The sequence below is a fragment of the Grammomys surdaster genome, unplaced genomic scaffold, assembly GCF_004785775.1.
Source record: "Grammomys surdaster isolate TR1022 unplaced genomic scaffold, NIH_TR_1.0 345, whole genome shotgun sequence".
Classification (NCBI taxonomy): Eukaryota; Metazoa; Chordata; class Mammalia; order Rodentia; family Muridae; genus Grammomys; species Grammomys surdaster.
In genome coordinates this window covers 2,510,564-2,527,074 of record NW_021604764.1, presented here as the reverse complement: position 1 = coordinate 2,527,074, position 16,511 = coordinate 2,510,564, and the positions used below count along the sequence as shown (strand labels likewise).

At 38.9% G+C, this 16,511-nt stretch overlaps 1 protein-coding gene across 2 annotated transcripts in view; it reads right to left on the bottom strand.

Moving 5' to 3' along the window:
- Nucleotides 1–787: 787 nt before the first annotated feature.
- Nucleotides 788–16,511, bottom strand: part of Dync1i1 (dynein cytoplasmic 1 intermediate chain 1) — a 290,802-nt gene continuing 275,078 nt past the window's right edge. For both annotated transcript variants that reach the window (XM_028779147.1, XM_028779148.1), the window contains exon 16: nt 788–1,451. In XM_028779147.1, coding sequence (XP_028634980.1) covers nt 1,341–1,451 — 111 coding nt within the window. In that variant the 3' untranslated portion in view covers nt 788–1,340. The remainder of the gene's footprint in view (nt 1,452–16,511) is intronic.

Genomic DNA, 16,511 nt, shown 5'->3' with positions numbered 1-16,511 from the left:
TTCTTCCTAAAATATCAAAAGCCTATTAACAAGCTAGTTTTTAAATTATTTATCTATAATTTAGTTTTACTCTCTCTAGCAATAAGATAACCCATGATAAGAGTGATTAAATCTGCTTATAGGTACAGCCTCTAGTTTAATAGTAATTAACATAATTTCTAGTGTGAATTTAAAAACACATATTTGTAGAACATACTGCATTTTTTTATTTCAACCTGCCCTTTCTTATTCTACCATTTGACATTGTTTTAAACTTGGTGGCTTTGGTGAAGAGGAAAGAGAATGTCTATCCCTAAAAACCAAACAAACAACAGTAAAAACCAAAACAACACATACCTATGGAGCCTTATAAAAATACAGCTAGGAGTCTTGATTTAAACCCACCAGGTTGGCTGCCTAAAATGTCGCGTTCAGTTTTTAACATGGTTTTCACGCATCTTTCCAATCCCTTGTCAAAGCAAACTTCAAGTCAGGTTTTCTGCTAAGCAAAATATTCACCCACAGTGATACAGACCTAGTTGGAACATTTTATTGGTAATATTGGGGTCATATTTAGGAACCACAGACTTTTGTAGGGCTGTGGGAGTTTGGATGACAAGTATCAATGGTCAACTATATTTGAAATATTGTTCAAGTACATAGAAATAATAGGCATTAAAATTCATTCCGTTCACTGCAACAAACCTCTAAAGACTTTGTGTTCTCGGTGGAACTGGCATACTGTAATTGTTATTTGGAACTTAATGTAACCTCAGCAGCAGCAGAGAAAATAGAGTCCTCTCATTACTCTCATGCTCTAAGATCGTTTATTTTAATGCTTTCAAATAAATATGTTCCATGCAGCACGTTACAATAAATAAGGAGCAGCAATGTTCTTGTAGTAAATCCATTCATAATGTGAATCACCATGTAAAACACCACATCGCAAGTCTTTGGCCCTGTACCATATCATGAGGCACGCCACATCTGCACCCAATCATATCTGGCTTCATATGGATTTAATAGGACTACGCCAGAAGTACATGTAAGCACAAATTCAACCAGAGGTTTCCAGCTATTAAATACAGCTACCAAGTAGTTAAAAGGCAACAACTAAACCCCTAAGGGTTCCCTCCCCCATTTGTTTTTGAGACGGGGACACAAAGGTAGAAATGCTGTGGTAGATTTCGGGTGAGTAGGTACACGTGGAGAATACAGGGAAACACTGCACAACATGGCACCCAAGATGCCACGGCGATACTGATACAGAAGGGACACCAAACACTGCACGGGGGCCTTGACTGTAGACTGGGTTCTAGCGTGGAAGGATGGGCGCCACGGTGGGCAGACTCATCTCACACCTAGGCAGCTAACTCAACAGCACCTTCCTCCTCGCTGTCAGCCCTGTTGGCGCGGATCTCCACCAGAGTCCGGGCGAATCGTGTCCATTCATCATTGTGGGGAACCGCAAGCTGCAAAGCAAATCAGCAGAGAAATGATAAGCAAGACGACCTCTTTCATCTCACACTTACTGGTGTCAGAACGGCCGTTCCTCACCAAAGAATTCGAAGGAAACCAAATACAGTGAGACTTAAGGGAGATCTGAAGTGTGGCGCTTAACCTACTCCTTAGCAGGGACATCACTCAGGGAACACATAAAACCTTTAGAATGTGCGTTAACCAAACAACCCCAGAGGCCACAGTAAAGCACTTATAACAAGGAACGCTCTTTGTTCTTAGGTCCCACGGTGAGCTCAGCAAATAAAGACTGCATTATTAACCACGATTTCAGAATGTCTATGGCATTTTCTTTTTAGTCGAAGCTATCTATTGGTTTCCTAAAGAGCCATTAATGAGTCAATACACATAGAGAAAAAATAGGTTACGTATGCACAGAGACTTTCCTAGTAGAAGGTCACAGTTGAGCATTTCCAGCAGGGTCTGTGTTGATGGCTATGAGTAACTGCAGGACTAACTAGTGTTGACCAAAGGTTCTAGTCTAAGTACTTTACATATATTAACTCATACCTCATAGCAGTCTTAGGTGGGGTAAATTTACCTTATGTATGGAAGCAAATTATTTCCACTTTACAGAACGAGTAACAGGATGTAGGGATTGAGGCACAGGGTTGGGGGGAATTCTAACAGAGCTACAAAACCAGCAAGTACCTTTGTCAATGCTATGCGATTTCAGCATTGAATCAATAAGCTATACTGACTTGCCAGAAGGGGAGATCTATGATATTTCCCAAATGTTGTCTTCTGTGTGCAATTCAATGACGAGAAATTAACAGACCCTTGCATATTTTACATAAGAATTTTTTCAGCTGTGCCAAAGATTATGATTGCACTACATATGTGTTGTTGCTTAAAGATAACAGAAATGTGTTTGAAATAGAAAAAAAATTATTTGAAGATGAACAGCAGGACTGAGTGGAGTGCTGAAGGAGCTCATAGGCAACAAAACTGAGTTCTACGTTACAGGAATTTTCTGGGTGTTTCACCCGGTAAGAAAGTATGACCAATCCATCCACACCCTAGGACCACACATGGTATCCATATAACCCACTCACATTGAGAACACAGTCAACTCAATCAAAACACATTATTATAAGTAAAAGAAAGAGAGAGAGAGAGAGAGAGGAAGAAGAAAGTAAGTGCTCAAATTATGTCTATAGCTAGAAAATTGTCCACTACACACAGCCAAATGATTAGAACATTTAGGGTTTTATTAGAGGAAATGATAGTCTCAGATGCTATCTGTCCAAGAAAACTTACTGGAGAGTGGCAGTGCCGTTCTGTAAAGTATGTCCTTAGGTGACTTCTAGTACTAAGGTCAAACATTTCAAAAATACAATTCTGGAAATGATGTCCAGGTGGGGAAGCGTTCCAGTTCATTATCAGAAACGCTTCTCCAGTGAGAGTTTTCACTCAAACATATGAGTGCATTTTGGAATAGTGAAATAGAAGCACATCCCTAGTTATTTAAATGAATCTAAATTTCTCTTGCAGCAATGACATGAATTCACAGTAATACTGAGTGGCATCATTACCCTTAGCTTGGACCGTTTTCCTTATGGTGGGATCTTCTCTCGGATTTCACGAGTCTTCATTTTTGTCTTCCATTTTAGATAATACTGTCCTGGGGGAAATGAGACCCCCAAAATAAAAGATTCAAAGTGGCTAACAAAAAGTATAAGCAGACAAGAGGGTTGGTAACATTTATCTAAAAGAATAGGCCCATTTTTCCTTTCTTTCTCCCAGTGCCTGAGCAAATATTTCCAAAAAGAATTACGTAACAAAAGCCAGAGGAGAGACAGGAACTCAATCAAGAGAACATTAATTATTTTTCTCAAAAAATAAAGCTAAGAGAAACATGAAGCTAAAGCACCTCAGACCTCTGTATGACATTAAACACTTGGAAAAAGAATTTAACCAATCCAGGAGCATATTGCTCACAAACCGATGTACATCCCACTGGCACAAGAATATAATATTTTTCCATGCAGTAAAAATAAGTTAGCATTTGGTGGCCTATGGAACATCTTATTGATAGCACCCATGTTTTCACATTCTTTCATGTAGTATTACTACCAAGATTCTGGAACATCAAGTTCAAATAGTGGCCAGACACAGGTGAAACTGCATGCTATACAAAACCACATCTCTAATGTATAAAAACTAAATTTTCTCAAACCTAAATGTTTCTACTAAACAAAATTATCCTAGCAATTAAACTATGTTTGGCCTTCCTCTTTTGTGCAACTGAAACTAACATTAAATACTTTAATACTAAAACATGATTTTAAATATGAAGATCTATCTTCACAGACATTTAAACATTCAGATTATGTCTAAGGCATTTTTTACGATATTCAAACAGATTTTATCCTCTTTCTAATATACTAATATTTTGTGTAAAATCATACATCACACACACAAACACACACATTAAGCTTTAAAAATAAATCAAATTCATTCTGTCAAAGACTTCCTTCCTGAAATACCATGTACATTACAGAGGTATTAATTTGTTTTGTTTGCATCGAATTCTGGAACAGAAATGATAGAAACATAATTGCTTCTCAAAACATGAAGTCCTTTTCCCTAGCACAACCCGTTACACCTTTTCATCCAGTTGACTGCAAAAATAACCCAACCTGAATGCACTGTTCAATGTAGAAGCTACACAGCAGCCTGCTCCATTTTTAGAATGAAATCTCACATCAGGAAGCACTCTCAGTATAATCTTAGCTCAAACGTGAGAATGTATATTCACAGGCCATTTCCAAGCTGAACTAATAATTGTTGGCATCTGAGTTACTTGTAGGTGAGACCAAACAGGTGCCTCACAAACAGGATGGCCACTCTTGTCAGTTTCTATCTTTGATTCCAAACAAAATTTGTTTGGGTGGAGCTGTCCTTCCTATCCTGGGAAGTTCCCAGTCTTTCTCGAATGGTGTTCTCAGACAGAGCGAGGAGGTGAGAGAGTATAAACTCGCTGGGGCGTTTCTAATCACACCTTACTCACTAGTTAGGAAGGCTTTAGTTCCTCTCCAGCACCTAATCAGCATAGACAGCACGCCAGGCCCTGTGTTAGAACTAGAGACCACTGAAAACCCTTCTGAAATGTCATGACCAGAAAATGGAGGTGAAAATTAATGCTGGTTTTGGTCAGAATGAGTGCCTACTGGCTTACACTCAGAAACTGAATAGCACGAGGAGTGTGTTCTTACCGTAAGTGATGTCTTCCTGTCAAGCAGACAGCTGAGACCGACGCTTCAGCTCTCTTCATTCTCTATCAAGGCATGGAAGGCTAAATGCAGAGTATCCAAGCCTCACTGAGAACTACTCCCCTGCCCCTCGCAAGTAACTGTTTCTAGTAATTTCTAAATAATTTCCACTTGTTGCATGGTGTGGTGGTGGCTCATGCCTGTAACCCTTGCATTTGGGAGGCAGAGGCAGACAGATCTCTGAGTCGGTGGCCAGCCTGGAAAAAGACTTTCATTTGAAGTTCTAGAAAATTCTGTACTACATAGTAAAACCTGGTCTCCAAAATAAATAAATAAATAAATAAATAAATAAATAAATAAATAAATATCGGAAAAATATTTGCATTTCTCATGGTGATGGTGATCCTGATCAATTGAAAATCCACGAGAGGCAACAGAAAGAAAAACATACATAGTGAAATAAAAGCATTGCCAGACCTTCTTCTGTTGGACCCACTTGGATCTGGAAATATTTTCTGCTGCAGATTTGTCTGCTGGAGTCACACTGTAGATTACGGAGGGACTCATATTTTTATTTTCCCCTGCTTCTTGGAGCGGAGCTCACCCACAGCCACTCCACCCTGCCTGAGAACTGCTGCCTAATGCGGGGGGTGGGGGGGGTTTAAGTGTTTAAAGCATTTGAATGCCGTAAGCACCGAGGGCTCTGATTTCTAAGATAATAAAATCTCAGCTCTAAAAGCACCCACCTTTTATAGATATGGAAGGACCTGTTTTAACAGCCAAAGGATTGAAGGCCAAAGGTAGTCATTGAGGTAACAATTTGGCCTTAAGAAAGAGGGGGAAATGAACCTCATATTCGGTCAGGACAATCGAGTCTTACTCTTATTTCAGCTGCCGCCAATGGGCAGGCATTTAACCTCTCATTGCGTCGATTGTCAAATGGGGATGGGGACATCGGACCGTTTATCAACAGAGACGTGGAGAGGACAGGAAAGGTCATCTGAGTGAAGAGGGACTGAATTTGTAGTGCAATATTCGTGCTGTAAGCTGTCTCTCAGATATAAGAGGTTCCTAAAAAAATGACAGGTAGCTTACACCCCTCCATCTGTTCTTCAGTATGTTTCTGAGGACTATTTTTCCTTAAAGAATGCATTCTGACTATGAGAACATTAGGAAATCTATTCTTACCCACAAGGAAAAGGGAAACAAAGGCAGCTAAACAGTTTTCTCAAGTCAGTCTCACCAGTCCATGTGAGGCAGGGAAGGCCTCGCCCTCTAAAAGGGGCAGCCCTCTGAAGTAGAATGGGTGGCAGGTAATGAGTTTTGAGTTACCCACTCAAAGATTCTAAAGACTGTAACCCAAGATTCTTAGGGGACAAAAGGTCCCAAGCAAGGAGCAAAAGTACAAAACCTGAAGGAAAAATAAATCACAGATGTAGGTGACTTTAGCTTCTCCCACAGTCCCTCTGTCTACCTGACCTCTGTGGCTGGCTTAGGGATCTGAGCTTCTCCCTGACTGAGTGGATCAGTAACTGCCTGTAGCCTCACCGTAGGTCCTCCAGGACTGGTGAGTCTGACCATGGGGTGTCATGCCTGGAAATCTTGGGTACCTTGTAAGAGGCACAGACAGGAGAGTAACTAGAACTGGAGGAGAAAGCCAGGACTGGCTTTCATCCACCACAGAGAGTAGCTAAATGATTGTCCTTCCCCCTCAGCTTGTCACTGTTTGCTGTGTGTCCTTAGGCAACCTTTCTGATCTCCCTTATTTAGTTGAAGGAAATTTGAGAGTACACCTAATGACTAATAGTAACATGAGCAAGAAAGAAACAAATGAACTCAGTGCGTGGCCCATTATAATCCCTGTTAAATGATGTCTCTTATTTTTTTCTTTCTCTTATCTGCCTTCTAACTTTTCTAGGTTTCTTGCTTCTTTTCCTCTTCTCGTTCTCCTATTTTTCTTCTTTTCACCTACCTAGAACTGCATTTTTTTAGTTTATTTTAAAGCACCTTTCTACTTCTTTGAATATCACACATGACTACCTAAATCATGTTTTTAAAACAATAGCTAACTTTAGGGGAAAATATATAACTGTAAGGAAAGAGATTTTTTTTTTTGGATTATAAGAAAAGTTTGTCATAGTTACTTTTTATTATCCATTAAAATTAAATTTAAAATATTTAGATTGCTTACATACATACATACAAATATTCTTCACACCCCTATTAGTTTTCCACATACGACCAATGCATCTCAATGCAGCTATTTTTTTTTATTGTTATAGCATTTTCTGCAGTTGGGTTTTACTTTTAACCTTATGCTATAAGGCAGGATTATTGCTGAACATGTTGTAATAAAAGTCAAGTGATTATTTATAATCGGGGTTAAACACACAGATATCATTCACGTGCCTCTTTTTATAAGCACACAGCTAACCACTCTGAACAGTGCTCAGTCAAGTCTCCCCCGTTTTTCAGTAAATCCTAAGAATTTATAGTCCGGAGCAGCTGATTTTAAATAGCTGCAGTAAAGACTCTGTTTCAAGGATCATTTCTATACTTCATTAAATAGTTCCAATGACTCCTACCTATGAATACTTTTATGGTAAAATATATCTCAGGCACTACTTACAAAATCAGGGTTGAAAAACCTTGGGTAATTAAGAGGTTAGAAAAAATATTCCATAATCTCAATTAGGTTTCTCAGTTCCATTAATCATGGCCAGCAAACTAAGTGAGGTGGTCTCTAGGTTCAAGATAGATTCAAGATAAGTAGTTTGTGGATGTGTGGTTCATCAGTATCTTTGTAATCTTTCAATTAAATGGAGTGAATTTTAAAAAGTCTGTGGGACTATAATATGAACCACCGGTTCTGAACAGACATGATAACAATTTCATATTCTATATTAACACCAGCATGAAAGTTTTCTGCTAAAAAGATATTGTACAAATGACCTTTTCATTTTAATGCACACTATCTTTTAGTGCATTTACAGAAACAAGGGAAGCTTATGTAGGTTTCCGCAGAATGACAGTTAAACTCCCCTGGACTCAAAAGGTTAAAACAAAACAAACCCACCGACAGTTATTAATGGCACCCAAATTCAGGAGAGCGTTAACCTACTGGCATGCAAACATGCATTTGTGTTCAGAGAAAGCCTGTTTTTTCTTTTCTTTTCTTTCTTTTTTTTTTTTTTTTTAGGACAATTCCCTTTGCCACACACACAGATGGAAGCAAAGTGGGAGGTAACAGGCACCGAAACAGCAGCCGTGGAGCGGCCAGGCAGACCCGCTTCACGTAAATGCAGCTTTACTGTGTTTAATTCTCAGAGAGGCAAGGCCCACATCACTGTTAACAATGGAGGAAACCACGTACTAGAAATCCATGCCAGAACACAGCTACACCGGCGAAGATACACTACAGCGTTCTGCCACGAGGTAGACTGTAGTGGAGACGACTTAGCCTTTGAAGACGCTCCAGAGAAGTCAAGAAAGCTGGACACGCACACATCTGTTCTGTAGACTGCTATTACCAGCCAGTCAATAGGATAACATTGCTAGAAAGGTCACCTGCTTTCTAACCTGCTACTCTCTTGTGGTATCTGCTTTTGAATTTCTTTTCCTCTGCATACTCAAGTACCGGGAAGCTTCCAGACCCGTTTGTCAAAGCCCCTTTGTCCTCTCTCTTTAAATGGGTGGTTTCTTTTTACTGTATGTTTCTCAGAGCAATGTTACAAAAAAAAAAAAAAACATTTTACCATCTAATTAAGGTAAGAAACGAAAGTCAGATGTAAAAGACAAAGTCAATAGTAACAGAAACGGGTCCATCAATGGCAGTAAGCCAGTAACTATAGAAGGAAATAAGCAATTTAAACATTTGTCTTGAGAAATTAACAGTTGCAATTATTCTTCATTCTAACATTTAGCCTGTAACCAAGGGTACCAAAATCCAGAGTTTTACCTCTGGAGAAAACAAAAACCAAACAACAGCTGAGAAAGAAAGTACTGATTTCCCAAGACCTGGAGATGCCCTTGCTTGCACAAGTATTGAAATCATATCAGCCTCCTGTCTCCTGAAATTGTTGGATGTTATTATTTTGTCTACTACTGGAGACAATCCACTTCTCAGCCCAAAAGATGCAGAAAGTGCTGGAAGCAATGGCTGATGGGCAATGATGGAAAATAAACTTTCTAAACTCCAATTGCCTCTCTTGCCATGATACACAAGACAGAGAGAGAGAGAGAAAGAGACACAGGGTAGAAGGAAAGAGTCTGTTAGTCAAGCCTCCCTCCACATTAGCTGACTAGCTATGCAGCCGCCTTTTCCCTAATATTATTGACTATAGGTTTTTCGAGTAAATTCCTAGCAACCACGGAATCTAAGCAGTTTTGACAAAAAGAAAGCTTATCGCTAAACACCTTAAAAACATTTACCAAGGTAATAAAAGAAGTGTCATTTCCTCCCACTGAATGTTTGGGCATAAAAGAAGTATTTTTATAATGCAGTTCATGATTTATCATATCTATAGTGTCCAAAAAAAAAAGAAGCACAATGAAAGGGAAGCATTTTTCCAGCGGTTGACAGCTGTTTGAGTCCAACTATTAGGCTTTCATGGCACTGGCCGCCAAGTCAATCTCTCTTCTAAAAGCATAGGAGGGAGGAAGACCAGGATAATGGCTAGGAGGAAGGACAAACACTCCTTTCTAAAACTCCTTTTCTGTACAAATACAGTCAACTTTCCTGTGTCTACCAGACTGCCCTCAGCTTGGAGGCTGCATTCTGAATGCATTGTACAATTCAGCTTTTGCTTTAATTTTTCCCACTGGCTTCACACCAGGATTCATTCATTCCTGTTATATGACAGACACTGTTGGGGATGGTGTACCTGCTTTAACAGACAAGGATGTATCTTTGGGTGTTTTTATGGACTTGATTCTCCAAAGGTTATAATACTTTACTGTTATATTTGATAGACAGTCTAGTCTTTATGATACTAGAAGGTGTTCAATTTCTATTCAAGAATTAATGCCAAGGTCAATAAGAAAGATTTAATCTTAATGTTGGGAAATGACTTCCTTGTCATCAGGAGAAAGCTGAGGAGTGGGTTACTGATCTGTTTTGTCTGCCTACTAGGTAAAGGAACAAGATTTTTTTCTATATTAGCAGAAGGCTGGATATTACTTAAATGATACATAATTAATATATTTCAAGTAAAAAAATCTAAGGTAAAAGATATTGTGATAACTGATATTCTAGAAAACACACATAAGTCTTCCTTGACATGGAATATAATGGGTCATTTATTATTCATAATTTTCAAGTCCAACGTATGTGATATATATGCATTTATACATAAACATACATAAGCAGATATTTGATTTCATGTTATATTTTATATATGACAAATATAAAGACATAGAGACAGGCACACACACACACACACACACACACACACCTTGGTTTCCTTGCAGATCAGAAAAATCTCTACCCCTGGCAGGGCACAACTTTATCCTGAGCTTTGTACAGTGTGATTTGTGTGATGACTCAACTGCTCTCATTGACACCTCTTTGAGACAAAATTTAATAGATTTGGTGTCAGCGGTGACACACACCATTAATCCTGGCACAGGGAAGCAGAGGCAGGTGGATTCCTGTGAGTTGGCAGCCTTCCTAGCCTACAGAGCTAGTTCCAGAACAGCTGAACTATACAAGAAAGCTCTGCCTTGAAAATCAAACAAAACAAAACAAAACAAAAACCAACCAAACAGACAAAACAAAAAACAAACAACAAAAAAGTTTTGAAATTATAAAACTCATACAATTTGTCAATCATACAATTTTTAGCCCAATGACAACTGCTTCAGCATTCAAACAACCACCGAAGTTAACTGTGAAATGGCAGACGAACGGTGAAGACGGATGGATAATTGTCAAGGAGGTATATATTCATAGGCTATTTATCACTTTAGCTGTATTGAAAAGTACTATACACATTTTAGCTTGTTTTTTTTTTTTTATAAATTTAACATTAGGCCTTCCTTTCTACTTAAACAACCATTCACAAAACATCAAGGTCGGAAGTATTTTGGTATCAACTTTGAAAAAACAATGCGCTTTTAAAGGTGCTAATTCTGTAAGTCTATTTTTATAAACCAATACTATCTCAATAAGCACACTACTTATATAGAAAGTAATTAATCTAATCATGATCATGGTCCTTTACATACATAAGTATCAATGGAAGCTGCTGCTGCCACATTGACTATAAAATAAATACTTTTATTAGAATTAACAGTGCCTTTTCTTTCCCTTTTTAAATTACGCACTTTTTGCAGGAGAAATCAAGTTAATGCTAAAATTATAATTATACATTATTTTACTCCAATTATTTTAAATACATGCAACTTATTATGCCAGCGAAATAAATTAATATATTAATTCAGAGTGGCTGTTTCCCTATAATGATGTTTATTAGAATCACCAATTTCCCATACAAATAGGCTTTTGCATAGTACTTTGACTTTACTGCATGGCTCTGTGGCTCTCGCCCTTAAAATGTACGAGAAATCTAAAAAGCTTAACCACAAATCCCAGGGTTTGCCTGCGATATCAAATGCGTAGATAACATAGACAGAGTTGGTGTTTAGATTGTCAGCTTTTATCTGGGCGCTTGGTACCATGGAAGAAATGGTCCTTGTCTTTAGCTCTCTCCCAGAGGAGAAGGGAAAACCAAAGGAGGTGTTCGGCATCAGCTAAAGAATCTAAAATTGTTTCTCCATCAAAGAAGGCAGTACTTTCGATGGCCCAACAAGACCCTAGCAAGTTGCAGGCAAACTTTCTTAATGAGAAACACCGGTGCCTGGGACGGTCACAACCATATGTTGCTAAGTGACACTAGCCCGGCCCTGCTCCTGGAAACTGCTAAAGCTGAGCTGTCACCTAAATTGTTCTTGAGCTGGGGGACCAGAGCAACCGCACGGCCACCTTCATACACAGTTTGGTCACGAGGGAACTCTTGTTTGACTTAATACCCAGGTTTCAGTTTAACTTTCTACTTGGCATTCTGTCTACCCAATTCCCAAGGAGAGCAGTTATTCATACAAAGACCCAGGCTTCTTTTGAGAGTAATGTATAGCCTGTCCTGCAGGAAACTATGAAGAGCAAACAATTACTGCTTCATATAATCCACTGGAAAAAAAATCTATAAATATACTCTGTTGATTTTGTGTCACTAAGCCCCATCCGACTTCTAGCACTCTGTCTACCAGATTTTACTCTACCAAATGCTATTTAGGACAAACTGCAGGAGAAACGGCTCCTGGAATTTCTTTCTGTTCCTATTCTCGCCAGCTGCACAAAAGTTGAAAAATAGTATTTTTATTTTGTTTTGTTTCTTTCTAAGCACTTAGCCACTGAGTTATATCCCAAGCCCTGGAGGTATACTTTTTAAAAGTAGCTTTTACAAGTAACACCTTGGTCACTGTTTTAAAGTTTATAGCATGGGTCATTTTTTTTGTCTCTGAATAAACTTTAGAATCTACTTTTTCACTTCCGTTTTTAAAATCTTCAAACAGATACTTAACGTCACATTTCATTTTTTTTAGCAATAGCATTCGATATAATATATTCACCGGCATTTTCCATCCCAAGAACTTTTCAATGTATTTATATATTGACAGATACATTGTATCCACTGAGATTTGTAATGGTATAACTGCTGTCATTCTGGCCCATGAGTGATCAATACCAAATGAGTGACTTGTGCTACCAAAGTTAAGAATTTAAATTTAAAGACATATGCATGTCTCTACTTACTAATTGTTCAAGTGGGTCAGACAATCACAGCTAGGGTGATAAGATTTACCTCCCTCATAAGTCACAGCTTCTAGGTGCTAATTTTATTTTGCAAATCCACCTTTAAGCTGAACGTGGTTTTGAAATTTTATCACGTGTGCAGTGCAAAAAATGTAATCAGGAATCGGAGAGCTGCAGGGTATTTATCAGAACTGAAAAACGAAATCTTGTCTGGAAGAGGTTAATGGAAAAAGAAATAATAGGAGGTAGAAAGGTAAACTGCTTCTTTGAGAAGCAGAGCTGCATACGGCCTCCTAACTAATTCAGATAAGCAGCCAACGTAGTCGTTAGGGGATATTTGTGACAGCCGCATCCGTGTGACTGCAGTGAAGCATTAACAATGACAACGGGCTTCCCATAAAACACATCTCCAGGAAAGACAGGTAGATAGGCTGCCTATCAATCACGAGGACACGGCAATAACTCTATACACACTGGCCTATGTGCAGTGAAAAACCCGTTGTGTATTCATGTAGAAAAGCTTACTGGTCAGAAAAGGAAGTATGGTAGCTAAGGAATTTTTAGTTTTAAATCTTTAAGGTATGTGCATTCCCATATCATTTGAAACAAACAAACAAACAAACAAACAAACAAGCCAGAAGTTCTCAACAGAGTTCTATGAGTGTATTCTGATCTAAATACATCTGAAGTTATACTTAGGCTTTAGTTGTGGCTTGTTATTTCACTCATGTTCTAATTAGCTGAGTGAGACCGCACAGTGTGAGCGTCATGCATCTTGTACTGTACAAATTTCTCAAATCGGAGTCAAAGGCTAGGCTCATTTTTTAAAAAATGGATCTATTTTTTTCTTTTATTTGTGTGTGTGCGCGTGTGTGTATGTGTGTGTGCGCATGCAGTTACTCTAAGAGGCCTGGAGAGGGTGTCATATCCTCCAGAGTTCCATGTAGTGGTGACCAGATGAAGCCCAGCACTGAACTCAGGTCCTCTGGAAGAGCATCCTTAACAGCTGAGCTGGCTCTTCAGCCCTTTATTTTAGATTGCAGAAATTTTAAATGATACATGCAGCCACTTTCTTTTTAAGTGATTTTTGAAAGCACAAATAGAATAAAAATTACAACCAAATAGTAAAAGGGGGGGGGCTCTTTGTCTTACACTGGATTTGTGTAGCTTCTATTTATACTAATGGAAGTTAAACACCTGTTCTGTGAAGGAAATAGGCCCCTATCTGTGAAAATAAATAAGCGCAATAGATTTCCAGACACAATGCTGAAATCAAACAAGCAAGAATGTGTGCTATACAAACACAGCATCAAGGAGCCTTCCTGAAAACATGCCTGTTTTATGTTTTACTTCCCTGAGTTACAGGCCCTGAGAGATTACTCACACTTTTGCTGTTTAAATGTAACAAAAAGTAAAGAAGGTGGGGGTTGGGTAGACAAAGTCAACTTGTTGATTTAAGTGAGCGCCTAACCCTCTGTTTACTTCTTCACAAGTCCCTAATAAGTTGCATCAGTATCTGGATCTGAGCCACCTCTCTCATCCTAAGAATAATTGTACGTAATAGAGAAGGACACTATCATTGGGGCTTTGAGCTGGGACTCCCAGCGCAGCTGCAGCCTCAGCTGGGGTAGAAGAGGTACATGAAGCAACTGGTGACACCAGAGTCCCTCTGTGCAGTAGCCTTCTTACCTGGACTGAAACGGAGTTGTCTCCAAAGGTGTTGATGGGAAGTTACAATGGCAAGAATAGTATCAATTTGTCCCACCCGGTTTCATCTAATGAAGCAAGAATTATAAAAGAAATTTCCAAAAAAATACATATATCTTAAATTATGATAGGAGAGGAATGAGATTTTGGGGAGGTGTCATAGAACCCCACCTTGGCTTAAGCCATCTAAGGTTTATAATCTAGAATCTCGTAATTTAATAAGTAGGTAACAGCGTGACGGTGCACACTCTGTTGAATCACATTTCTAGAGATTTATCTTTGTTTTTCCCAATGATCCAGGTCAGGGCCTACATATTTTATTTCTTATTTGTTTTACTGTCAATTTTCTTAGGGACAGAACAGGCCACATAACATGCAGGGCATATTACAAAGCAATATACGGGAGCCTCTTACTGACAATGGTTTACCTAGGGCCAGACAATGACAATAGGACATTGGGCTCAGCTCAGAGCCTGTGAAACCGTGTCAGTCACACACCAGTGTAGCTGACTTTACATGTAGAACAAGATCTCTGCAAAAGATAGCAGCTGCCTTCTTCCTCTAGTCTTACAGAAGTCTCGAGCCAACAGCAATGGAAAAACGATGAGAGAGGGCTTCCCACAGATAGACATCTCTTCAGTTTACTGGGGTCTCAAGGCAAGCAGATCAACATTGAGAATTCTAGAAACTACCATTTTCAGTGGTACACAGTCTACATTTTAAGAGTTATCTAGAAGTGTTTGTATCTTTTTCTACCAGGCTTTCCAAAGGCCAGCATGACCCTGGTGAGGAATTCAACTCTAATGAGGACCAGAGGACTGATTTTGAATGTTGATTGTGGTAGCACAGCCTACTAACAATTTGGTTCTCAATGCTATACATGTTTCCTCTTCCTCTATATTTCTTACTATTTGAATTGCTTCCTGCTCAGACGCTCTTCTTTTCATGAGCCATGTACCAACCTTAGATTTGACCTCTAATTCTCAACAGGCCAGCTTGTCCCATTAGAAGTCTGGGAAGGCACTGTCGGAGCATATTCCATCATTCTAAGTTCATTGAGAGTCTGTCAGTTCCAGGCTAGAAAGTGATATAACAGGAATTACAGTAATGGCAGCAGCTGCCCAGGGTATATCTACCATGTCTAAGAAGTGAGAGTCAGTTAAGCCTCAACTGTAAGACTTCGTCTTTGCTGTCAGTACCTGGTGCCTTGACAGATGCGGTCTTCAGAGGTTTCAGAAAAGCTACAGAGATCAGCAAGGAGAAGCGGAAATGACTCTCCTCACCTCAAAAATAAATTAAGATACTTTACAGAAACACTTAAGGAAAAAAATGATAGTTAGTCTGAATGACATTGCTAAGTCTAAGCTAACCATTGCTTTGTGTGTGATCAAACAATATAGAAGAATTGTTCAGGCGCCGAAGCCTGGTTTTCACTCATTCAGAGAAGGGCTAAAGATTGTAACATTACCTACACTCAATAAAATGGTATATTCCCCCTTTCCTCTCCTCGTGGTGAATTTGTAAGGATAAACAACCCTACAAATTGTTTAGCCTATTATATGTCACCGAGATTTTTCTATAGCCTGTCTAGACTCCAGACAATAGGCGAGACTGGCCTCTAGCTGCAGACATTTCTGCAGTCTGTAATATCACTTAGAAAAGCAAGGGCAATAATACAAAAATGAAAACCAGCCTGACCTGCAGTGATAGCAGACATATGAGCATAGCAACACTTCACAATTTAGAGATGATGATAGTGTCCTAGCAAGAAGCTGAGCGGCTATACATATCAGTCCGAGCAACTTTTGTAAAATCACATATACTCCCCAGACAGAGTCATATTCCAGTCATCATGGGCATAAGCTATCAATGTACCTTATTCCAGAAAACGATGTCCATATTAGGCTGGTTCCTTTCTTATATGAGATGAGTCTCTATACCTATGTAATATTTCAATACACACAGAGGTCTTTCAGGAGGCTTTTATGAGATAAATCATATTGTCACACTAGCTAGAAAAAAAGGGGAAAATAAGTTATGTGTACTACTTAAAGAGTTAATGGACATTATATGTTTGAGTGGGACAGAGAAGAGGTTTAATATTTTGTCTCTGCTCTTTTTGAGCAGTTTTCACCTTTATTTTTCTTCTCCCCAAAACAGTTGTTATCAAGACAGGAAAGAAAGAAAGGACACACAAGAGAAAAAAGAAACCATGCTTAATTGTCCTTTGGTTCTCTCTCTCTCTCTCTCTCTCTCTCTCTCTCTCTCTCTCTCTCTCT